At 42.8% G+C, this 25,197-nt stretch overlaps 1 protein-coding gene across 1 annotated transcript in view; it reads right to left on the bottom strand.

Annotated features, from left to right (window-relative positions):
• The window catches only part of LOC117472541 (versican core protein-like), a 52,785-nt gene that overhangs the window by 5,492 nt on the left and 22,096 nt on the right, over positions 1–25,197 (bottom strand). Inside the window, exons 7-8 of the mRNA XM_034117803.1 lie at positions 590–697; positions 355–468 (exon numbers count right to left, since the gene is read on the bottom strand). Coding sequence (XP_033973694.1) covers positions 355–468; positions 590–697 — 222 coding nt within the window. The remainder of the gene's footprint in view (positions 1–354; positions 469–589; positions 698–25,197) is intronic.

Below are 25,197 nucleotides of genomic sequence, written 5' to 3'. Positions count from 1 at the left end.
TGAGATGATTAAAGTGTTTATGATTCAGCTAATACAGTGGAGAAACAGAAGACAATGCTCTATAGAGGTTGTAGATGTATTGTGAGTGTGTCATTAGTGACTCACAGTCTATATTTTCTGTTTTATTTCCCAGGGCAGCAATCGTGAGTAACAATTGCCTAACAAGTTACCAAATGCAAGACTTATCCATAGGTTACAATTCTTTATCATGTCATTTCAAAATGGTGTAAACTAAATTAAGAGATTTTAACTGAACAGTCGGACCAATTTAGAACAATAATGACATGAAAAAATGGGTTTATCTGAAATAAAATAAGACAAGAAGAGAATCATTCCAACCAACCACAAACTTACCCTCTTCACAATACAGCCCAGAGTAGCTTGGTAGGCAGGCACAAGTAAAGGAGGCCAGCGCATCAAAACATGTACCTCCATTGCGGCATGGGTTTGACTGGCACTCATCAATATCTACATAAGAAACAGACATAATGAATAACAAAATATAGTTCAAACAATATTTGGCAGATGCTTCCTGGTTCAAAGTTAAGGCCGTGAGAAATTGTGAGAGAAATAATTGACAGTTTCTTACCTGTTTCACAGCGATAACCACTGTAACCAGGAGTACAGCTACACGTATAGATGCTGCCACTCTTGAAGCAAGATCCTCCATTGAGACAAATATTTTCTGTACACGAGTCTGTACATGAAAAAGTGAAATAAGAGTTGCATGAAAAGGAAATTATTGTGAGCATACACATTTTGTTGTATTGGAATATAAGCTGTTTAAAGACATGTACCTTGTATTTCGACAGTCTCGCCAACGACAGTGTGCCCCAACTCGAATCCTATGTCAGCTACTGCAGTTGTTTCCTCCCCTGTTAGTGGTGGTTCTCCTTTCATGACTGTTGTGTCATTATGTTGTTCCTCAGAAAAAGATGACGGAGTGGTGGCTAGAGATGCAACCAAAACTGAATGGCTTTGGGCTTGAGCTGGTGCCGTTGTGAACTCTGTTTGGGTCCTTGTGGGTATTTCAGTGTAAGTAGAGACGTCCATTTTGCTCTCATCTTCTTTCTCAGAGGTACTATCAACACTAGTGGACTCTATCTTTGAGGCTGTGGTAGCATTGACCTTGAATACAGTCAGAATGTCATCTAGGGACAGGGACTGTTGCTCCGTATTGATGATCTTTGGTTTCTTTGTAGTAGTAATTTCATCAGACACATTCTCAGAGCTGGAGGATGCACTCTCAGAACTGACGGACCCACTTTCAGCCCTAGTGCTAAGGGTAAATGGTGACCTAGTCGTGGCAGATATCATTTCAGAGGTGACGTTCGCAACTTCATTATTATCTATCTTGATCAACATGCTTTCTTCTGAGCTGCTAATGCTTTCTGAACCACTCTCAGAACTAGAGGAGGATGCTGTACTGACGGGAGCTGAAGCAGAAGGCAAGAAAGTGATAGCTGCTGCTGCTTCTACGGGAGACTTCGTCGAAGACCTTTCTTCTGAGCTACTTCCAGAACTGCTTACTGAGTCAGTAGGTTGACTCTCAGATGGTTGAGGAGCAACAGCTGGTGTAGTAAGGAACACTGCTGTGTCTTGTGATGTAGTGTCAGTGGATAGTGGAATTGATTCAACAATGGTAAGGTTTGGATCTTCATAATCTGGGATGAGATAATCTGTATTGACATCATATATATTTTCTAAAGAGGTGGGTTGGTGAACTCTATCTGGAGATGGTTCTGGCTTTGCACCAGGATTCAAGGATTCAACTGTCCCATCTTCCACTGAAGCAGAAACAGCTTCAGCCACAGAAGAAGAGGTAGCGGGCACAGTTGTTGATTCTGTAATCTGGTTTGCTTCATGACTTGTGAACATAGGGCGAGTTGTGGTCAGTGATGTATCCTGAGAAGAAAGATCAGTGTGAGGGATGTGTGTTATTGCAATCTCTGATCTGGCCTGTTCAAATGACCTCTGGGGAGTGGTTAGGTGTTGTGCAGGGGAAAACGTTGTGAGAAATTGGACCATGACTTCAGGCTGTGATGGTGATGATTTTGAGGGAACATGTGAAGTAGATTCAAAGGAAATGTGTTCCGCTGGCATTGTGGTGACTACTACTTTAGTCTCTGAACTCATAGAGATTTCTGCTGCATGTGTAACACCAGTAGGTTGATGTGTGCTTGTTAGGCCTGCATCTTGTGTCTCTTCACTTTCAGAAGCTGTTGACCCTGATTCAACAGAAGTTAATGTCTTTGGTGACTCTTCAGTGCTGGTCACAGCAGGGTATTGTGTTGCATAAGCGTCAGTGATGAAGGTCTCAGTTTCCTTCAGACCTGAGGTTTGTTCAGATGTAGAGGATTCTAGTTTATCTGTTTGGGTGTTTGCCATCTCAGGTGATAAAGTGCTTGTGGTTATATCCAAATCAATAGTATTGGAAACAGAGGAAACAGCTGGAGTGACAGAATCTGAACCTTCTTCTTCTGTTAAAATGCTCATAGTTGTTTCTGTTGAAACAGGGATTTCCTCACTCTCCGATGATGTACTTGACACTGCAGTTGACTTTTGATAGGCGGATGGGGAAGTTGCAGTCTCTCCTCTCTTTCCTGTCACCGTTTTGGGCAATGTTGTTGATGACTTTTCAAAAGACACTCGATCAGTGACATCAGAAATGGAAGCAACCAATGGAGTCTCGGTGCTAAAAAGTGAGGACACAGTTGAGGATGGCATCTCTTTTGTTGGCATTGAAAGTGAAGAAGCTGTTGCTTCTAGAGTTTGTTCACTTGAACTCACTGCAGATGTTTCCACTGAGCTTGAGTCTGCAGAGGAAGGCTCTGTCCCTTTAGAATAAACAGTTTGATCAGTAAGATGGGAAGTTATTGAGTCGTCAACAGATGTTTTACTATCTTCAACTGTGCTACCTCTAGCATCAGTTGAAACTTCGTTGGTCATAGGTGCTTGGCTCTGTGCTTCAGCTGTTTTATCTTTCAGTGATGAGGGTGTAATTGTAGTCTGGGAAATCACATCACTAGGTTCAAAGTGCTGACTTGACTCCTCACTTGGCATCATTGGGCTGGTTGTGGCCGACACAGTTTTCTCAGAGGAGATTTCAATGTGTGGATGATGAGTGAACATGATCTCAGAGCGGGCCTGTTGGAAGGACACCTCAGATTGTGTCGTATCTGGTTCAGGTACATAAGTAGTAACAAACTGAACCATTACATCAGGCTTTGGAGTGCTTGAAAGAGAAGATGCTGTCAATGTGGAAGTTGATTCGTTTGTAGATTTAGAGGTAATGTGGTCCCTTGTGCTCTCTTCATGTGCTGGGGTTAATAATGCACCATTGGTAGGGGTTGAAACTGTTTCTGATGATGATGCTTTCACTAACTCTGTGGTTATCTCACTCATTTGAGTTTTATACTCTAAGGTCATTGTGGTGGGTTTCTCTGTGCTGAAATAATGGGAGAGTGGAGGGGCCACAGTATTTTCAGTCTTGATTGTCAAAGTCTTAGATGATGCAGTTGTGGTTTCTGAAAGGTAATCTCCAGAGCCTACAACATCAATGTTACTTGGAATTAAAAATGTATCTGTGCTGTAGTGAGGAGGTGATGTCATTGTGGAAAGCAATTGGTCCATTGTACTGTGCAGAAGAGCATCTTTTTGTGTTGCAGGTTTTGTGACAGTGTAATCATCAGAGCTATCCTTCACAGTAACATCAGGAGATGATGTGACAGTTGGCTTCTCAGTGCTATAAAGACTGGAAGCAGTATGTGATACTGCAATTGCAATCTGCTCCATGGCAGGTTCAGTTGAGGTCACGGAAAATGTTACTGGTTCTACCTTCAATGTTGAAGTTGTTATTGTAGCAGAAGTTGGATAAATTGAAGTGTCTGCATCAGTTACATCTTTCAAAACAGTGACAGATGGTTTCCCTGTACTATAAAGAGAAGAGGGAGCACTTGCTGGTGACTTTGCAAACTCTCCTGTGGCAGTGCCAGGTGAGGTTGGTGAGATGTGTTCTGCCTTATCTGTTGTTCTTATGCCCTCAGTGAACATACTTTGATTTTGTTCACCTGGAATCACCTCATTTGTATGTCTTTGTTCAGGGGCAACAGTTGGTTTTTCAGTGCTGAACAGTAAAGAGACTGTAGATGTTGTTGTTTTCTCAGATGCTGTCCATTCACTAGAGTCATCACCTGAAGATTCTTCATCAAAAGCTTTACTCGTTGTTCTCAGTGTGCCAGGTTCAGTGGACACTGATGTAAGTTGTGTGGCAGCAACTGAAGGTACAACAGTTTGCGTGGAAATGGTCACACTTAATGTTTCATCTGTTGGGCCATGACTTGTGTCAGGACCGGCTGTGGGTAAGGATGTCATGTTATTTTCTTTTTCCACTGTGCTGAACATATACTCCTCACTTGACACCGGTGTGATTGAGCTTGAATCTGTTGTTTCAGTTAAAGTTTGAGAAGGCACAAATGATGAAGCAGCAATCTCAGTGATAGACTCAGTAACATTATCAGCAGTGTCATCGCCTGAAAAGTCATTCTCCACCAGCTCTGGAACTGGTTTTGATTGTGTCTCAATAGGAAATACAGTATATGGTGTAGTTAAATGGGTTACTTGAGAGACTAAATGTGTGGACAGAGTGTTAGCTGGAGTGGCCTGTGGTGCAGATGTAACCACCTCTTCACTAGATGTCTCCATACTAGTTACACCTTCCACAATTGTTGGTTTTGGAGTGGGTGTTGAATATTCTGAAGACGATAAGGCTAATGCCAATTCAGTGATTGAGGTTGCATGTAAAGTTACTGGTGTAGGAGTAAAGAAGGTGGCATCAGTCCCTGAACCTTCTGATTGTTCTGTTACTTCCAACATTTGAGACATTGTAATTGGTGTGACACCTCCAGCTTCCTCTGTCTGAATAGTTGGGTAAAAGGAAGAAGAGGGAACTATGGAGATAGTGTCTGCATCAATGATATTATCATCTTTGGTAATAAGTTCAGGAGTGGGGCTTCCTTCCCTCATACTGTCTGTAGCTGTAGAGAAAAGCTCATCTTCATCTTTTGCATCCTCTGTGAATATGATGGTTGTGCTGGCTGATGGTTTAGACACATGCAGGACCATGGTAGGTGTTTGTTCAGTTAGGTCAGTTTTGGCTATGCTGCTACTGGGAGTAATGATGACAACCTGTTGGTCTGTGATGCTTTGATATATAATGGAGGGAATAGGGGAGGACATCATTGTGCCTCCAGTTTGCTTATGTTCAGTGCTTGAGCTTTCTGTGGTGAAGTCAATTGCAGAGTGATCACTAACTGAAGCTTCTTTTGTATGGGGGGAGATAGTTGTATAGGATGACTGCGTTATGTGCTCAGCTAGAGTAAATTCCTCCTGGCCAATGCTTGAGACAGAAGGCACTGTCGATTCAGAAGTGATGGGTCTTTCTGTATCTGGAGCAATGTCCCCCGACTGTGAGGAAACCTGCTCATCAGTGGTTGCTGTGACAGACACAAGGGTTTCAATTTCACCTGTGGCTTCTCCAAATGTGAAGGCTGAACTTGGTGTTGATGTAGCTGTTGCAGATAAAGACGTGTTCACCAACTGGGCAGATGTTACAGCATATACTGTTATGTTTGGTTTCTCAGTGCTGTAGAGAGAAGATGATACTGTTTGAGCAGATGTTGAAACATATGGTTCACTTTCATGAAATGATGTTGTTGTTTTAGGTTTCTCTGTGCTGAATAGGGAAGAAGCTGTACTCTTTATCTCTATATCATTAATATCCAATAAAGCAGTTGTTTGGTCACTTGAGCTCTCCTCAGGAAAAGCAACAGCACTAGATGATAACATGATTCCTTTTCTAGCTGCAACAGTTGTGGACAGGGGATGACTTGTGACTGGTTCAAATGTAGTTGGTCCATCAGAAAGATCATCACCTGAACTCTCATCCTCCAATGTAGAGTCATCTGTGAAGACCCCACTGCCCTGTTCAGTAATAAAATGCTCACTGCTTGTCAGGTGTGGTGATTGAGTTGATGTCATAAATTCCTTGGTAAGCTGTGTATTGGATTGAGTTGAGGATGCAACACTTAACATGTCAGGGGTGCTCTCTTTGTCATCTAATTCAGTCTCATCTGTGGCTTCAGTAAATTCATTCTGGGGTTTTATTGTAGTCTCCACGGATATCCCTGCACCAGATCCATCTGTACTAGATTCCAAATCATCCTCATCGGTAGAGCTACCAGAGCTCTCCATGTCAATAAATGTGGAGGTTTCCTTTAAGGTATACACAGTGACACTAGGTATCGCCATGGGTTGAGAGGTTCCTAAGGTAAAAGGACTTGTTGGGACTGTTGTAAAATCTCCTGCACTTGAACTTTCTCCTTCCATAAAAGTGGAGGCAATTGATGGCTCAGAGGTCATTATTGTGTGTTGATCAAAGGCTGTTGTTGTTGGAGTTTTATCTGTGGATTCAGATGTGTCTTCTCCTGAGCCCTCTAGTTCAGCAAAATCACCACTTTCTAACTCAGCGTCTGATACAGAAGTAGCCTCAATTGTGGTAGAAAAGTGGGAAACATCTGTAGACTCTTCTCTCATCAACGGTGAGAGAGTAGGACTAGGAGTTTTAGCTGACCCCGATGTTGGTTTCTCAGTACTGTATAATGATGAAGCTCTGGTAATAGCTGTTTTCCAAGTGTCACTTGTTTCAGTTTCATGCGATGCTGTCACTGATGGTGACTTTGTACTCGACAATGAAGAGAAAGTAGTTGCTCTGATGGTTGACTCGTGGGCAAAATCATCAGTGATATCTCCAGAACCCTCTGTTCCTGTGGAAATAAGCAATGATGATGTTTCCGGTTTAAGGGTTGATCCAATTGAGGTAAGAACTGAATCCGCCTTTATAGTTTCACTGCTAATGTCTTGATCCTTACTGTCTGAAACAGCAGATGATGTAACCGGAGATGTTGCAGTTGGTGCCTCAGTGCTAAACAGAGAGGATTTAGACATGACAGAGGAAGACTGCATGAAGATGTATTGGGTTTGGTCACCTGAGCCATCTTCATCTGTTTTTGAGAGAGTAGAACTTGTCTCTGGTCTAGCTGATGTTTTACTTGTTAGACTTGTCGTAACAGCATCTTGAGTGTTAGCTGAGCCTGATGTTGGTTTCTCGGTACTGTATAATGATGAAGCTCTGGTAATAGCTGTTTTCAAAGTGTCACTTGTTTCAGTTTCATGCGATGCTGTCACTGATGGTGACTTTGTACTCGACAATGAAGAGAAAGCAGTTGCTCTGATGGTTGACTCTTGGGCAACATCATCAGTGATGTCTCCAGAACCCTCTGTTCCTGTGGGAATAAGCAATGATGATGTTTCCGGTTTAAGGGTTGATCCAATTGAGGTAGGAATTGAGTCCACCGTTGTAGTTTCACTGCTAATGTCTTGATCCTTACTGTCTGAAACAGCAGATGATGTAACCGGAGATGTTGCAGTTGGTGCCTCAGTGCTAAACAGAGAGGATTTAGACGTGACAGAGGAAGACTGCGTGAAAATGTCTTGGGTTTGGTCACCTGAGCCATCTTCATCTGATTTTGAGAGAGTAGAACTTGTCTCTGGTCTAGCTGATGTTTTACTTGTTAGACTTGTCGTAACAGCATCTTGAGTGTTAGCTGAGCCTGATGTTGGTTTCTCGGTACTGTATAATGATGAAGCTCTGGTAATAGCTGTTTTCAAAGTGTCACTTGTTTCAGTTTCATGCGATGCTGTCACTGATGGTGACTTTGTACTCGACAATGAAGAGAAAGCAGTTGCTCTGATGGTTGACTCTTGGGCAACATCATCAGTGATGTCTCCAGAACCCTCTGTTCCTGTGGGAATAAGCAATGATGATGTTTCCGGTTTAAGGGTTGATCCAATTGAGGTAGGAATTGAGTCCACCGTTGTAGTTTCACTGCTAATGTCTTGATCCTTACTGTCTGAAACAGCAGATGATGTAACCGGAGATGTTGCAGTTGGTGCCTCAGTGCTAAACAGAGAGGATTTAGACGTGACAGAGGAAGACTGCGTGAAAATGTCTTGGGTTTGGTCACCTGAGCCATCTTCATCTGATTTTGAGAGAGTAGAACTTGTCTCTGGTCTAGCTGATGTTTTACTTGTTAGACTTGTCGTAACAGCATCTTGAGTTTTAGCTGAGCCTGATGTTGGTTTCTCGGTACTGTATAATGATGAAGCTCTGGTAATAGCTGTTTTCAAAGTGTCACTTGTTTCAGTTTCATGCGATGCTGTCACTGATGGTGACTTTGTACTCGACAATGAAGAGAAAGCAGTTGCTCTGATGGTTGACTCTTGGGCAACATCATCAGTGATGTCTCCAGAACCCTCTGTTCCTGTGGGAATAAGCAATGATGATGTTTCCGGTTTAAGGGTTGATCCAATTGAGGTAGGAATTGAGTCCACCGTTGTAGTTTCACTGCTAATGTCTTGATCCTTACTGTCTGAAACAGCAGATGATGTAACCGGAGATGTTGCAGTTGGTGCCTCAGTGCTAAACAGAGAGGATTTAGACGTGACAGAGGAAGACTGCGTGAAAATGTCTTGGGTTTGGTCACCTGAGCCATGTTCATCTGTTTTTGAGAGAGTAGAACTTGTCTCTGGTGTAGCTGATAATCTTTCTGTTTGACTTGTGACAGTCACTGATGGAGTTTCAGTGTTTAACATTGAGGACAGAGTGGTTGCCAGAAGTAAGGACTCTGTGGTGAAATCTACACTGCTGTCTCCAGACTTTTCATCTTGAGTGGTAGGTTGAAGTGCCAATGATGCAGTTCCAGGGCCTATGGTTGGTCCACTGAATGAAGGAATGGACTCCACCATTGTAGATATACTGCTGATAGAATCATCTTCAATTTCCGTAACAGAGGATATAACGGATGCCCAACTTGGAGACATTGTCATTGAGCTTGTGAGTGTCTCATCAGAGGATGGAGAAATGGAAGGTTCTCCTGTAAATGATGGCAGTTTTGTGAAATTTATGACAGAAGAGATATCAGTGTACATTTCAGATGTTTGGTCACCTGAGCCATCTTCAGCTGCTTTAGTGACCATGGCACTTAGTTCCGTCTTATCAGTTATTGCAGAGACTGAGGACTTCTGTGTCTGAGCTGTGGTAGCACTGGCTTGTTCCCCAATGGAAAGAATAGTTGATTTCTCAGTGCTAAACAACGAAGAAGATGTAGGAACCGTAGTGTCTTTGCTGGACATTTTAGTAGTTTGCTCTACTGAGCTCTCTTCCTCTAATGTTGGGAAAGTAGAACTTGTCTCTGGTCTAGCTGATGTTTTACTTGTTAGACTTGTCGTAACAGCATCTTGAGTTTTAGCTGAGCCTGATGTTGGTTTCTCGGTACTGTATAATGATGAAGCTCTGGTAATAGCTGTTTTCAAAGTGTCACTTGTTTCAGTTTCATGCGATGCTGTCACTGATGGTGACTTTGTACTCGACAATGAAGAGAAAGCAGTTGCTCTGATGGTTGACTCTTGGGCAACATCATCAGTGATGTCTCCAGAACCCTCTGTTCCTGTGGGAATAAGCAATGATGATGTTTCCGGTTTAAGGGTTGATCCAATTGAGGTAGGAATTGAGTCCACCGTTGTAGTTTCACTGCTAATGTCTTGATCCTTACTGTCTGAAACAGCAGATGATGTAACCGGAGATGTTGCAGTTGGTGCCTCAGTGCTAAACAGAGAGGATTTAGACGTGACAGAGGAAGACTGCGTGAAAATGTCTTGGGTTTGGTCACCTGAGCCATCTTCATCTGTTTTTGAGAGAGTAGAACTTGTCTCTGGTGTAGCTGATAATCTTTCTGTTTGACTTGTGACAGTCACTGATGGAGTTTCAGTGTTTAACATTGAGGACAGAGTGGTTGCCAGAAGTAAGGACTCTGCGGTGAAATTTACACTGCTGTCTCCAGACTTTTCATCTTGAGTGGTAGGTTGAAGTGCCAATGATGCAGTTCCAGGGCCTATGGTTGGTCCACTGAATGAAGGAATGGACTCCACCATTGTAGATATACTGCTGATAGAATCATCTTCAATTTCCGTAACAGAGGATATAACAGATGCCCAACTTGGAGACATTGTCATTGAGCTTGTGAGTGTCTCATCAGAGGATGGAGAAATGGAAGGTTCTCCTGTAAATGATGGCAGTTTTGTGAAATTTATGACAGAAGAGATATCAGTGTACATTTCAGATGTTTGGTCACCTGAGCCATCTTCAGCTGCTTTAGTGACCATGGCACTTTGTTCCGTCTTATCAGTTATTGCAGAGACTGAGGACTTCTGTGTCTGAGCTGTGGTAGCACTGGCTTGTTCCCCAATGGAAAGAATAGTTGATTTCTCAGTGCTAAACAACGAAGAAGATGTAGGAACCGTAGTGTCTTTGCTGGACATTTTAGTAGTTTGCCCTACTGAGCTCTCTTCCTCTAATGTTGGGAAAGTAGAACTTGTCTCTGGTCTAGCTGATGTTTTACTTGTTAGAATGGTCGTAACAGCATCTTGAGTTTTAGCTGAGCCTGATGTTGGTTTCTCGGTACTGTGTAATGATGAAGCTCTGGTAATAGCTGTTTTCAAAGTGTCACTTGTTTCAGTTTCATGCGATGCTGTCACTGATGGTGACTTTGTACTCGACAATGAAGAGAAAGCAGTTGCTCTGATGGTTGACTCTTGGGCAAAATCATCAGTGATGTCTCCAGAACCCTCTGTTCCTGTGGGAATAAGCAATGATGATGTTTCCGGTTTAAGGGTTGATCCAATTGAGGTAGGAATTGAGTCCACCGTTGTAGTTTCACTGCTAATGTCTTGATCCTTACTGTCTGAAACAGCAGATGATGTAACCGGAGATGTTGCTGTTGGTGCCTCAGTGCTAAACAGAGAGGATTTAGACGTGACAGAGGAAGACTGCGTGAAAATGTCTTGGGTTTGGTCACCTGAGCCATCTTCATCTGTTTTTGAGAGAGTAGAACTTGTCTCTGGTGTAGCTGATAATCTTTCTGTTTGACTTGTGACAGTCACTGATGGAGTTTCAGTGTTTAACATTGAAGACAGAGTGGTTGCCAGAAGTAAGGACTCTGCGGTGAAATCTACACTGCTGTCTCCAGACTTTTCATCTTGAGTGGTAGGTTGAAGTGCCAATGATGCAGTTCCAGGGCCTATGGTTGGTCCACTGAATGAAGGAATGGACTCCACCATTGTAGATATACTGCTGATAGAATCATCTTCAATTTCCGTAACAGAGGATATAACAGATGCCCAACTTGGAGACATTGTCATTGAGCTTGTGAGTGTCTCATCAGAGGATGGAGAAATGGAAGGTTCTCCTGTAAATGATGGCAGTTTTGTGAAATTTATGACAGAAGAGATATCAGTGTACATTTCAGATGTTTGGTCACCTGAGCCATCTTCAGCTGCTTTAGTGACCATGGCACTTTGTTCCGTCTTATCAGTTATTGCAGAGACTGAGGACTTCTGTGTCTGAGCTGTGGTAGCACTGGCTTGTTCCCCAATGGAAAGAATAGTTGATTTCTCAGTGCTAAACAACGAAGAAGATGTAGGAACCGTAGTGTCTTTGCTGGACATTTTAGTAGTTTGCCCTACTGAGCTCTCTTCCTCTAATGTTGGGAAAGTAGAACTTGTCTCTGGTCTAGCTGATGTTTTACTTGTTAGAATGGTCGTAACAGCATCTTGAGTTTTAGCTGAGCCTGATGTTGGTTTCTCGGTACTGTATAATGATGAAGCTCTGGTAATAGCTGTTTTCAAAGTGTCACTTGTTTCAGTTTCATGCGATGCTGTCACTGATGGTGACTTTGTACTCGACAATGAAGAGAAAGCAGTTGCTCTGATGGTTGACTCTTGGGCAAAATCATCAGTGATGTCTCCAGAACCCTCTGTTCCTGTGGGAATAAGCAATGATGATGTTTCCGGTTTAAGGGTTGATCCAATTGAGGTAGGAATTGAGTCCACCGTTGTAGTTTCACTGCTAATGTCTTGATCCTTACTGTCTGAAACAGCAGATGATGTAACCGGAGATGTTGCTGTTGGTGCCTCAGTGCTAAACAGAGAGGATTTAGACGTGACAGAGGAAGACTGCGTGAAAATGTCTTGGGTTTGGTCACCTGAGCCATCTTCATCTGTTTTTGAGAGAGTAGAACTTGTCTCTGGTGTAGCTGATAATCTTTCTGTTTGACTTGTGACAGTCACTGATGGAGTTTCAGTGTTTAACATTGAAGACAGAGTGGTTGCCAGAAGTAAGGACTCTGCGGTGAAATCTACACTGCTGTCTCCAGACTTTTCATCTTGAGTGGTAGGTTGAAGTGCCAATGATGCAGTTCCAGGGCCTATGGTTGGTCCACTGAATGAAGGAATGGACTCCACCATTGTAGATATACTGCTGATAGAATCATCTTCAATTTCCGTAACAGAGGATATAACAGATGCCCAACTTGGAGACATTGTCATTGAGCTTGTGAGTGTCTCATCAGAGGTTGGAGAAATGGAAGGTTCTCCTGTAAATGATGGCAGTTTTGTGAAATTTATGACAGAAGAGATATCAGTGTACATTTCAGATGTTTGGTCACCTGAGCCATCTTCAGCTGCTTTAGTGACCATGGCACTTAGTTCCGTCTTATCAGTTATTGCAGAGACTGAGGACTTCTGTGTCTGAGCTGTGGTAGCACTGGCTTGTTCCCCAATGGAAAGAATAGTTGATTTCTCAGTGCTAAACAACGAAGAAGATGTAGGAACCGTAGTGTCTTTGCTGGACATTTTAGTAGTTTGCTCTACTGAGCTCTCTTCCTCTAATGTTGGGAAAGTAGAACTTGTCTCTGGTCTAGCTGATGTTTTACTTGTTAGACTGGTCGTAACAGCATCTTGAGTTTTAGCTGAGCCTGATGTTGGTTTCTCGGTACTGTATAATGATGAAGCTCTGGTAATAGCTGTTTTCAAAGTGTCACTTGTTTCAGTTTCATGGGATGCTGTCACTGATGGTGACTTTGTACTCGACAATGAAGAGAAAGCAGTTGCTCTGATGGTTGACTCTTGGGCAACATCATCAGTGATGTCTCCAGAACCCTCTGTTCCTGTGGGAATAAGCAATGATGATGTTTCCGGTTTAAGGGTTGATCCAATTGAGGTAGGAATTGAGTCCACCGTTGTAGTTTCACTGCTAATGTCTTGATCCTTACTGTCTGAAACAGCAGATGATATAACCGGAGATGTTGCAGTTGGTGCCTCAGTGCTAAACAGAGAGGATTTAGACGTGACAGAGGAAGACTGCGTGAAAATGTCTTGGGTTTGGTCACCTGAGCCATCTTCATCTGTTTTTGAGAGAGTAGAACTTGTCTCTGGTGTAGCTGATAATCTTTCTGTTTGACTTGTGACAGTCACTGATGGAGTTTCAGTGTTTAACATTGAGGACAGAGTGGTTGCCAGAAGTAAGGACTCTGCGGTGAAATCTACACTGCTGTCTCCAGACTTTTCATCTTGAGTGGTAGGTTGAAGTGCCAATGATGCAATTCCAGGGCCTATGGTTGGTCCACTGAATGAAGGAATGGACCCCACCATTGTAAATATACTGCTGATAGAATCATCTTCAATTTCCGTAACAGAGGATATAACAGATGCCCAACTTGGAGACATTGTCATTGAGCTTGTGAGTGTCTCATCAGAGGATGGAGAAATGGAAGGTTCTCCTGTAAATGATGGCAGTTTTGTGAAATTTATGACAGAAGAGATATCAGTGTACATTTCAGATGTTTGGTCACCTGAGCCATCTTCAGCTGCTTTAGCGACCATGGCACTTTGTTCCATCTTATCAGTTATTGCAGAGACTGAGGACTTCTGTGTCTGAGCTGTGGTAGCACTGGCTTGTTCCCCAATGGAAAGAATAGTTGATTTATCAGTGCTAAACAACGAAGAAGATGTAGGAACCGTAGTGTCTTTGCTGGTCATTTTAGTAGTTTGCTCTACTGAGCTCTCTTCCTCTAATGTTGGGAAAGTAGAACTTGTCTCTGGTCTAGCTGATGTTTTACTTGTTAGACTGGTCGTAACAGCATCTTGAGTTTTAGCTGAGCCTGATGTTGGTTTCTCGGTACTGTATAATGATGAAGCTCTGGTAATAGCTGTTTTCAAAGTGTCACTTGTTTCAGTTTCATGCGATGCTGTCACTGATGGTGACTTTGTACTCGACAATGAAGAGAAAGCAGTTGCTCTGATGGTTGACTCTTGGGCAACATCATCAGTGATGTCTCCAGAACCCTCTGTTCCTGTGGGAATAAGCAATGATGATGTTTCCGGTTTAAGGGTTGATCCAATTGAGGTAGGAATTGAGTCCACCGTTGTAGTTTCACTGCTAATGTCTTGATCCTTACTGTCTGAAACAGCAGATGATGTAACTGGAGATGTTGCAGTTGGTGCCTCAGTGCTAAACAGAGAGGATTTAGACGTGACAGAGGAAGACTGCGTGAAAATGTCTTGGGTTTGGTCACCTGAGCCATCTTCATCTGTTTTTGAGAGAGTAGAACTTGTCTCTGGTGTAGCTGATAATCTTTCTGTTTGACTTGTGACAGTCACTGATGGAGTTTCAGTGTTTAACATTGAGGACAGAGTGGTTGCCAGAAGTAAGGACTCTGCGGTGAAATCTACACTGCTGTCTCCAGACTTTTCATCTTGAGTGGTAGGTTGAAGTGCCAATGATGCAGTTCCAGGGCCTATGGTTGGTCCACTGAATGAAGGAATGGACTCCACCATTGTAGATATACTGCTGATAGAATCATCTTCAATTTCCGTAACAGAGGATATAACAGATGCCCAACTTGGAGACATTGTCATTGAGCTTGTGAGTGTCTCATCAGAGGATGGAGAAATGGAAGGTTCTCCTGTAAATGATGGCAGTTTTGTGAAATTTATGACAGAAGAGATATCAGTGTACATTTCAGATGTTTGGTCACCTGAGCCATCTTCAGCTGCTTTAGTGACCATGGCACTTAGTTCCGTCTTATCAGTTATTGCAGAGACTGAGGACTTCTGTGTCTGAGCTGTGGTAGCACTGGCTTGTTCCCCAATGGAAAGAATAGTTGATTTCTCAGTGCTAAACAACGAAGAAGATGTAGGAACCGTAGTGTCTTTGCTGGACATTTTAGTAGTTTGCTCTACTGAGCTCTCTTCCTCTAATGTTGGGAAAGTAGAACTTGTCTCTGGTGTAGCTGATGTTTTACTTGTTAGACTGGTCATAACAGCATCTTGAGTTTTAGCTGAGCCTGATGTTGGTTTCTCGGTACTGTATAATGATGAAGCTCTGGTAATAGCTGTTTTCAAAGTGTCACTTGTTTCAGTTTCATGCGATGCTGTCACTGATGGTGACTTTGTACTCGACAATGAAGAGAAAGCAGTTGCTCTGATGGTTGACTCTTGGGCAAAATCATCAGTGATGTCTCCAGAACCCTCTGTTCCTGTGGGAATAAGCAATGATGATGTTTCCGGTTTAAGGGTTGATCCAATTGAGGTAGGAATTGAGTCCACCGTTGTAGTTTCACTGCTAATGTCTTGATCCTTACTGTCTGAAACAGCAGATGATGTAACCGGAGATGTTGCAGTTGGTGCCTCAGTGCTAAACAGAGAGGATTTAGACGTGACAGAGGAAGACTGCGTGAAAATGTCTTGGGTTTGGTCACCTGAGCCATCTTCATCTGTTTTTGAGAGAGTAGAACTTGTCTCTGGTGTAGCTGATAATCTTTCTGTTTGACTTGTGACAGTCACTGATGGAGTTTCAGTGTTTAACATTGAGGACAGAGTGGTTGCCAGAAGTAAGGACTCTGCGGTGAAATCTACACTGCTGTCTCCAGACTTTTCATCTTGAGTGGTAGGTTGAAGTGCCAATGATGCAGTTCCAGGGCCTATGGTTGGTCCACTGAATGAAGGAATGGACTCCACCATTGTAGATATACTGCTGATAGAATCATCTTCAATTTCCGTAACAGAGGATATAACAGATGCCCAACTTGGAGACATTGTCATTGAGCTTGTGAGTGTCTCATCAGAGGATGGAGAAATGGAAGGTTCTCCTGTAAATGATGGCAGTTTTGTGAAATTTATGACAGAAGAGATATCAGTGTACATTTCAGATGTTTGGTCACCTGAGCCATCTTCAGCTGCTTTAGTGACCATGGCACTTAGTTCCGTCTTATTAGTTATTGCAGAGACTGAGGACTTCTGTGTCTGAGCTGTGGTAGCACTGGCGTGTTCCCCAATGGAAAGAATAGTTGATTTCTCAGTGCTAAACAACGAAGAAGATGTAGGAACCGTAGTGTCTTTGCTGGACATTTTAGTAGTTTGCTCTACTGAGCTCTCTTCCTCTAATGTTGGGAAAGTAGAACTTGTCTCTGGTCTAGCTGATGTTTTACTTGTTAGACTGGTCGTAACAGCATCTTGAGTTTTAGCTGAGCCTGATGTTGGTTTCTCTGTACTGTATAATGATGAAGCTCTGGTAATAGCTGTTTTCAAAGTGTCACTTGTTTCAGTTTCATGCGATGCTGTCACTGATGGTGACTTTGTACTTGACAATGAAGAGAAAGCAGTTGCTCTGATGGTTGACTCTTGGGCAAAATCATCAGTGATGTCTCCAGAACCCTCTGTTCCTGTGGGAATAAGCAATGATGATGTTTCCGGTTTAAGGGTTGATCCAATTGAGGTAGGAATTGAGTCCACCGTTGTAGTTTCACTGCTAATGTCTTGATCCTTACTGTCTGAAACAGCAGATGATGTAACCGGAGATGTTGCAGTTGGTGCCTCAGTGCTAAACAGAGAGGATTTAGACGTGACAGAGGAAGACTGCGTGAAAATGTCTTGGGTTTGGTCACCTGAGCCATCTTCATCTGTTTTTGAGAGAGTAGAACTTGTCTCTGGTGTAGCTGATAATCTTTCTGTTTGACTTGTGACAGTCACTGATGGAGTTTCAGTGTTTAACATTGAGGACAGAGTGGTTGCCAGAAGTAAGGACTCTGCGGTGAAATCTACACTGCTGTCTCCAGACTTTTCATCTTGAGTGGTAGGTTGAAGTGCCAATGATGCAGTTCCAGGGCCTATGGTTGGTCCACTGAATGAAGGAATGGACTGCACCATTGTAGATATACTGCTGATAGAATCATCTTCAATTTCCGTAACAGAGGATATAACAGATGCCCAACTTGGAGACATTGTCATTGAGCTTGTGAGTGTCTCATCAGAGGATGGAGAAATGGAAGGTTCTCCTGTAAATGATGGCAGTTTTGTGAAATTTATGACAGAAGAGATATCAGTGTACATTTCAGATGTTTGGTCACCTGAGCCATCTTCAGCTGCTTTAGTGACCATGGCACTTAGTTCCGTCTTATTAGTTATTGCAGAGACTGAGGACTTCTGTGTCTGAGCTGTGGTAGCACTGGCGTGTTCCCCAATGGAAAGAATAGTTGATTTCTCAGTGCTAAACAACGAAGAAGATGTAGGAACCGTAGTGTCTTTGCTGGACATTTTAGTAGTTTGCTCTACTGAGCTCTCTTCCTCTAATGTTGGGAAAGTAGAACTTGTCTCTGGTCTAGCTGATGTTTTACTTGTTAGACTGGTCGTAACAGCATCTTGAGTTTTAGCTGAGCCTGATGTTGGTTTCTCGGTACTGTATAATGATGAAGCTCTGGTAATAGCTGTTTTCAAAGTGTCACTTGTTTCAGTTTCATGCGATGCTGTCACTGATGGTGACTTTGTACTTGACAATGAAGAGAAAGCAGTTGCTCTGATGGTTGACTCTTGGGCAAAATCATCAGTGATGTCTCCAGAACCCTCTGTTCCTGTGGGAATAAGCAATGATGATGTTTCCGGTTTAAGGGTTGATCCAATTGAGATAGGAATTGAGTCCACCGTTGTAGTTTCACTGCTAATGTCTTGATCCTTACTGTCTGAAACAGCAGATGATGTAACCGGAGATGTTGCAGTTGGTGCCTCAGTGCTAAACAGAGAGGATTTAGACGTGACAGAGGAAGACTGCGTGAAAATGTCTTGGGTTTGGTCACCTGAGCCATCTTCATCTGTTTTTGAGAGAGTAGAACTTGTCTCTGGTGTAGCTGATAATCTTTCTGTTTGACTTGTGACAGTCACTGATGGAGTTTCAGTGTTTAACATTGAGGACAGAGTGGTTGCCAGAAGTAAGGACTCTGCGGTGAAATCTACACTGCTGTCTCCAGACTTTTCAGCTTGAGTGGTAGGTTGAAGTGCCAATGATGCAGTTCCAGGGCCTATGGTTGGTCCACTGAATGAAGGAATGGACTCCACCATTGAAGATATACTGCTGATAGAATCATCTTCAATTTCCGTAACAGAGGATATAACAGATGCCCAACTTGGAGACATTGTCATTGAGCTTGTGAGTGTCTCATCAGAGGATGGAGAAATGGAAGGTTCTCCTGTAAATGATGGCAGTTTTGTGAAATTTATGACAGAAGAGATATCAGTGTATATTTCAGATGTTTGGTCACCTGAGTCATCTTCAGCTGCTTTAGTGACCATGGCACTTAGTTCCGTCTTATCAGTTATTGCAGAGACTGAGGACTTCTGTGTCTGAGCTGTGGTAGCACTGGCTTGTTCCCCAATGGAAAGAATAGTTGATTTCTCAGTGCTAAACAACGAAGAAGATGTCGGAACCGTAGTGTCTTTGCTGGACATTTTAGTAATTTGCTCTACTGAGCTCTCTTCCTCTAATGTTGGAAAAGTAGAACTTGTCTCTGGTCTAGCTGATGTTTTACTTGTTAGACTTGTCGTAACAGCATCTTGAGTTTTAGCTGAGCCTGATGTTGGTTTCTCGGTACTGTATAATGATGAAGCTCTGGTAATAGCTGTTTTCAAAGTGTCACTTGTTTCAGTTTCATGCGATGCTGTCACTGATGGTGACTTTGTACTCGACAATGAAGAGAAAGCAGTTGCTCCGATGGTTGACTCTTGGGCAAAATCATCAGTGATGTCTCCAGAACCCTCTGTTCCTGTGGGAATAAGCAATGATGATGTTTCCGGTTTAAGGGTTGATCCAATTGAGGTAGGAATTGAGTCCACCGTTGTAGTTTCACTGCTAATGTCTTGATCCTTACTGTCTGAAACAGCAGATGATGTAACCGGAGATGTTGCAGTTGGTGCCTCAGTGCTAAACAGAGAGGATTTAGACGTGACAGAGGAAGACTGCGTGAAAATGTCTTGGGTTTGGTCACCTGAGCCATCTTCATCTGTTTTTGAGAGAGTAGAACTTGTCTCTGGTGTAGCTGATAATCTTTCTGTTTGACTTGTGACAGTCACTGATGGAGTTTCAGTGTTTAACATTGAGGACAGAGTGGTTGCCAGAAGTAAGGACTCTGCGGTGAAATCTACACTGCTGTCTCCAGACTTTTCAGCTTGAGTGGTAGGTTGAAGTGCCAATGATGCAGTTCCAGGGCCTATGGTTGGTCCACTGAATGAAGGAATGGACTCCACCATTGAAGATATACTGCTGATCGAATCATCTTCAATTTCCGTAACAGAGGATATAACAGATGCCCAACTTGGAGACATTGTCATTGAGCTTGTGAGTGTCTCATCAGAGGATGGAGAAATGGAAGGTTCTCCTGTAAATGATGGCAGTTTTGTGAAATTTATGACAGAAGAGATATCAGTGTATATTTCAGATGTTTGGTCACCTGAGCCATCTTCAGCTGCTTTAGTGACCATGGCACTTAGTTCCGTCTTATCAGTTATTGCAGAGACTGAGGACTTCTGTGTCTGAGCTGTGGTAGCACTGGCTTGTTCCCCAATGGAAAGAATAGTTGATTTCTCAGTGCTAAACAACGAAGAAGATGTAGGAACCGTAGTGTCTTTGCTGGACATTTTAGTAGTTTGCTCTACTGAGCTCTCTTCCTCTAATGTTGGAAAAGTAGAACTTGTCTCTGGTCTAGATGATGTTTTTCTTGTTAGACTTGTCGTAACAGCATCTTGAGTTTTAGCTGAGCCTGATGTTGGTTTCTCGGTACTGTATAATGATGAAGCTCTGGTAATAGCTGTTTTCAAAGTGTCACTTGTTTCAGTTTCATGCGATGCTGTCACTGATGGTGACTTTGTACTCGACAATGAAGAGAAAGTAGTTGCTCTGATGGTTGACTCTTGGGCAAAATCATCAGTGATGTCTCCAGAACCCTCTGTTCCTGTGAGAATAAGCAATGATGATGTTTCCGGTTTAAGGGTTGATCCAATTGAGGTAGGAATTGAGTCCACCGTTGTAGTTTCACTGCTAATGTCTTGATCCTTACTGTCTGAAACAGCAGATGATGTAACCGGAGATGTTGCAGTTGGTGCCTCAGTGCTAAACAGAGAGGATTTAGACGTGACAGAGGAAGACTGCGTGAAAATGTCTTGGGTTTGGTCACCTGAGCCATCTTCATCTGTTTTTGAGAGAGTAGAACTTGTCTCTGGTGTAGCTGATAATCTTTCTGTTTGACTTGTGACAGTCACTGATGGAGTTTCAGTGTTTAACATTGAGGACAGAGTGGTTGCCAGAAGTAAGGACTCTGCGGTGAAATCTACACTGCTGTCTCCAGACTTTTCAGCTTGAGTGGTAGGTTGAAGTGCCAATGATGCAGTTCCAGGGCCTATGGTTGGTCCACTGAATGAAGGAATGGACTCCACCATTGAAGATATACTGCTGATAGAATCATCTTCAATTTCCGTAACAGAGGATATAACAGATGCCCAACTTGGAGACATTGTCATTGAGCTTGTGAGTGTCTCATCAGAGGATGGAGAAATGGAAGGTTCTCCTGTAAATGATGGCAGTTTTGTGAAATTTATGACAGAAGAGATATCAGTGTATATTTCAGATGTTTGGTCACCTGAGTCATCTTCAGCTGCTTTAGTGACCATGGCACTTAGTTCCGTCTTATCAGTTATTGCAGAGACTGAGGACTTCTGTGTCTGAGCTGTGGTAGCACTGGCTTGTTCCCCAATGGAAAGAATAGTTGATTTCTCAGTGCTAAACAACGAAGAAGATGTCGGAACCGTAGTGTCTTTGCTGGACATTTTAGTAATTTGCTCTACTGAGCTCTCTTCCTCTAATGTTGGAAAAGTAGAACTTGTCTCTGGTCTAGCTGATGTTTTACTTGTTAGACTTGTCGTAACAGCATGTTGAGTTTTAGCTGAGCCTGATGTTGGTTTCTCGGTACTGTATAATGATGAAGCTCTGGTAATAGCTGTTTTCAAAGTGTCACTTGTTTCAGTTTCATGCGATGCTGTCACTGATGGTGACTTTGTACTCGACAATGAAGAGAAAGCAGTTGCTCCGATGGTTGACTCTTGGGCAAAATCATCAGTGATGTCTCCAGAACCCTCTGTTCCTGTGGGAATAAGCAATGATGATGTTTCCGGTTTAAGGGTTGATCCAATTGAGGTAGGAATTGAGTCCACCGTTGTAGTTTCACTGCTAATGTCTTGATCCTTACTGTCTGAAACAGCAGATGATGTAACCGGAGATGTTGCAGTTGGTGCCTCAGTGCTAAACAGAGAGGATTTAGACGTGACAGAGGAAGACTGCGTGAAAATGTCTTGGGTTTGGTCACCTGAGCCATCTTCATCTGTTTTTGAGAGAGTAGAACTTGTCTCTGGTGTAGCTGATAATCTTTCTGTTTGACTTGTGACAGTCACTGATGGAGTTTCAGTGTTTAACATTGAGGACAGAGTGGTTGCCAGAAGTAAGGACTCTGCGGTGAAATCTACACTGCTGTCTCCAGACTTTTCAGCTTGAGTGGTAGGTTGAAGTGCCAATGATGCAGTTCCAGGGCCTATGGTTGGTCCACTGAATGAAGGAATGGACTCCACCATTGAAGATATACTGCTGATAGAATCATCTTCAATTTCCGTAACAGAGGATATAACAGATGCCCAACTTGGAGACATTGTCATTGAGCTTGTGAGTGTCTCATCAGAGGATGGAGAAATGGAAGGTTCTCCTGTAAATGATGGCAGTTTTGTGAAATTTATGACAGAAGAGATATCAGTGTATATTTCAGATGTTTGGTCACCTGAGTCATCTTCAGCTGCTTTAGTGACCATGGCACTTAGTTCCGTCTTATCAGTTATTGCAGAGACTGAGGACTTCTGTGTCTGAGCTGTGGTAGCACTGGCTTGTTCCCCAATGGAAAGAATAGTTGATTTCTCAGTGCTAAACAACGAAGAAGATGTCGGAACCGTAGTGTCTTTGCTGGACATTTTAGTAATTTGCTCTACTGAGCTCTCTTCCTCTAATGTTGGAAAAGTAGAACTTGTCTCTGGTCTAGCTGATGTTTTACTTGTTAGACTTGTCGTAACAGCATGTTGAGTTTTAGCTGAGCCTGATGTTGGTTTCTCGGTACTGTATAATGATGAAGCTCTGGTAATAGCTGTTTTCAAAGTGTCACTTGTTTCAGTTTCATGCGATGCTGTCACTGATGGTGACTTTGTACTCGACAATGAAGAGAAAGCAGTTGCTCCGATGGTTGACTCTTGGGCAAAATCATCAGTGATGTCTCCAGAACCCTCTGTTCCTGTGGGAATAAGCAATGATGATGTTTCCGGTTTAAGGGTTGATCCAATTGAGGTAGGAATTGAGTCCACCGTTGTAGTTTCACTGCTAATGTCTTGATCCTTACTGTCTGAAACAGCAGATGATGTAACCGGAGATGTTGCAGTTGGTGCCTCAGTGCTAAACAGAGAGGATTTAGACGTGACAGAGGAAGACTGCGTGAAAATGTCTTGGGTTTGGTCACCTGAGCCATCTTCATCTGTTTTTGAGAGAGTAGAACTTGTCTCTGGTGTAGCTGATAATCTTTCTGTTTGACTTGTGACAGTCACTGATGGAGTTTCAGTGTTTAACATTGAGGACAGAGTGGTTGCCAGAAGTAAGGACTCTGCGGTGAAATCTACACTGCTGTCTCCAGACTTTTCAGCTTGAGTGGTAGGTTGAAGTGCCAATGATGCAGTTCCAGGGCCTATGGTTGGTCCACTGAATGAAGGAATGGACTCCACCATTGAAGATATACTGCTGATCGAATCATCTTCAATTTCCGTAACAGAGGATATAACAGATGCCCAACTTGGAGACATTGTCATTGAGCTTGTGAGTGTCTCATCAGAGGATGGAGAAATGGAAGGTTCTCCTGTAAATGATGGCAGTTTTGTGAAATTTATGACAGAAGAGATATCAGTGTATATTTCAGATGTTTGGTCACCTGAGCCATCTTCAGCTGCTTTAGTGACCATGGCACTTAGTTCCGTCTTATCAGTTATTGCAGAGACTGAGGACTTCTGTGTCTGAGCTGTGGTAGCACTGGCTTGTTCCCCAATGGAAAGAATAGTTGATTTCTCAGTGCTAAACAACGAAGAAGATGTAGGAACCGTAGTGTCTTTGCTGGACATTTTAGTAGTTTGCTCTACTGAGCTCTCTTCCTCTAATGTTGGAAAAGTAGAACTTGTCTCTGGTCTAGATGATGTTTTTCTTGTTAGACTTGTCGTAACAGCATCTTGAGTTTTAGCTGAGCCTGATGTTGGTTTCTCGGTACTGTATAATGATGAAGCTCTGGTAATAGCTGTTTTCAAAGTGTCACTTGTTTCAGTTTCATGCGATGCTGTCACTGATGGTGACTTTGTACTCGACAATGAAGAGAAAGTAGTTGCTCTGATGGTTGACTCTTGGGCAAAATCATCAGTGATGTCTCCAGAACCCTCTGTTCCTGTGAGAATAAGCAATGATGATGTTTCCGGTTTAAGGGTTGATCCAATTGAGGTAGGAATTGAGTCCACCGTTGTAGTTTCACTGCTAATGTCTTGATCCTTACTGTCTGAAACAGCAGATGATGTAACCGGAGATGTTGCAGTTGGTGCCTCAGTGCTAAACAGAGAGGATTTAGACGTGACAGAGGAAGACTGCGTGAAAATGTCTTGGGTTTGGTCACCTGAGCCATCTTCATCTGTTTTTGAGAGAGTAGATTTTGTCTCTGGTGTAGCTGATAATCTTTCTGTTTGACTTGTGACAGTCACTGATGGAGTTTCAGTGTTTAACATTGAGGACAGAGTGGTTGCCAGAAGTAAGGACTCTGCGGTGAAATCTACACTGCTGTCTCCAGACTTTTCAGCTTGAGTGGTAGGTTGAAGTGCCAATGATGCAGTTCCAGGGCCTATGGTTGGTCCACTGAATGAAGGAATGGACTCCACCATTGAAGATATACTGCTGATAGAATCATCTTCAATTTCCGTAACAGAGGATATAACAGATGCCCAACTTGGAGACATTGTCATTGAGCTTGTGAGTGTCTCATCAGAGGATGGAGAAATGGAAGGTTCTCCTGTAAATGATGGCAGTTTTGTGAAATTTATGACAGAAGAGATATCAGTGTATATTTCAGATGTTTGGTCACCTGAGCCATCTTCAGCTGCTTTAGTGACCATGGCACTTAGTTCCGTCTTATCAGTTATTGCAGAGACTGAGGACTTCTGTGTCTGAGCTGTGGTAGCACTGGCTTGTTCCCCAATGGAAAGAATAGTTGATTTCTCAGTGCTAAACAACGAAGAAGATGTAGGAACCGTAGTGTCTTTGCTGGACATTTTAGTAGTTTGCTCTACTGAGCTCTCTTCCTCTAATGTTGGGAAAGTAGGACTTGTCTCTGGTGTAGATGATGTTTTACTTGTTAGACTTGTCGTAACAGTATCTTGAGTTTTAGCTGACCCCGATGTTGGTTTCTCAGTACTGTATAATGATGAAGCTCTGGTAATAGCTGTTTTCAAAGTGTCACTTGTTTCAGTTTCATGCGATGCTGTCACTGATGGTGACTTTGTACTCGACAATGAAGAGAAAGTAGTTGCTCTGATGGTTGACACTTGGGCAAAATCATCAGTGATGTCTCCAGAACCCTCTGTTCCTGTGGGAATAAGCAATGATGATGTTTCCGGTTTAAGGGTTGAACCAATTGAGGTAAGAACTGAATCAGCCTTTGTAGTTTCACTGCTAATGTCTTCATCCTTAATGCTTGAGGCAGATGATGTAGCCAGATAAGTTACATCAACTTGTTCCATAGTTGATACACTGTGTGTTGAGTAATGTCTGAAATATTCGGTGAAGGACGCCATTGTTGTCTTAATCAGTTC

This window comes from Trematomus bernacchii, unplaced genomic scaffold (assembly GCF_902827165.1).
Source record: "Trematomus bernacchii unplaced genomic scaffold, fTreBer1.1, whole genome shotgun sequence".
NCBI classification, from domain to species: Eukaryota; Metazoa; Chordata; class Actinopteri; order Perciformes; family Nototheniidae; genus Trematomus; species Trematomus bernacchii.
The sequence above is the reverse complement of the archived record's forward strand: the minus strand, read 5'-3'. Positions and strand labels throughout refer to the sequence as shown.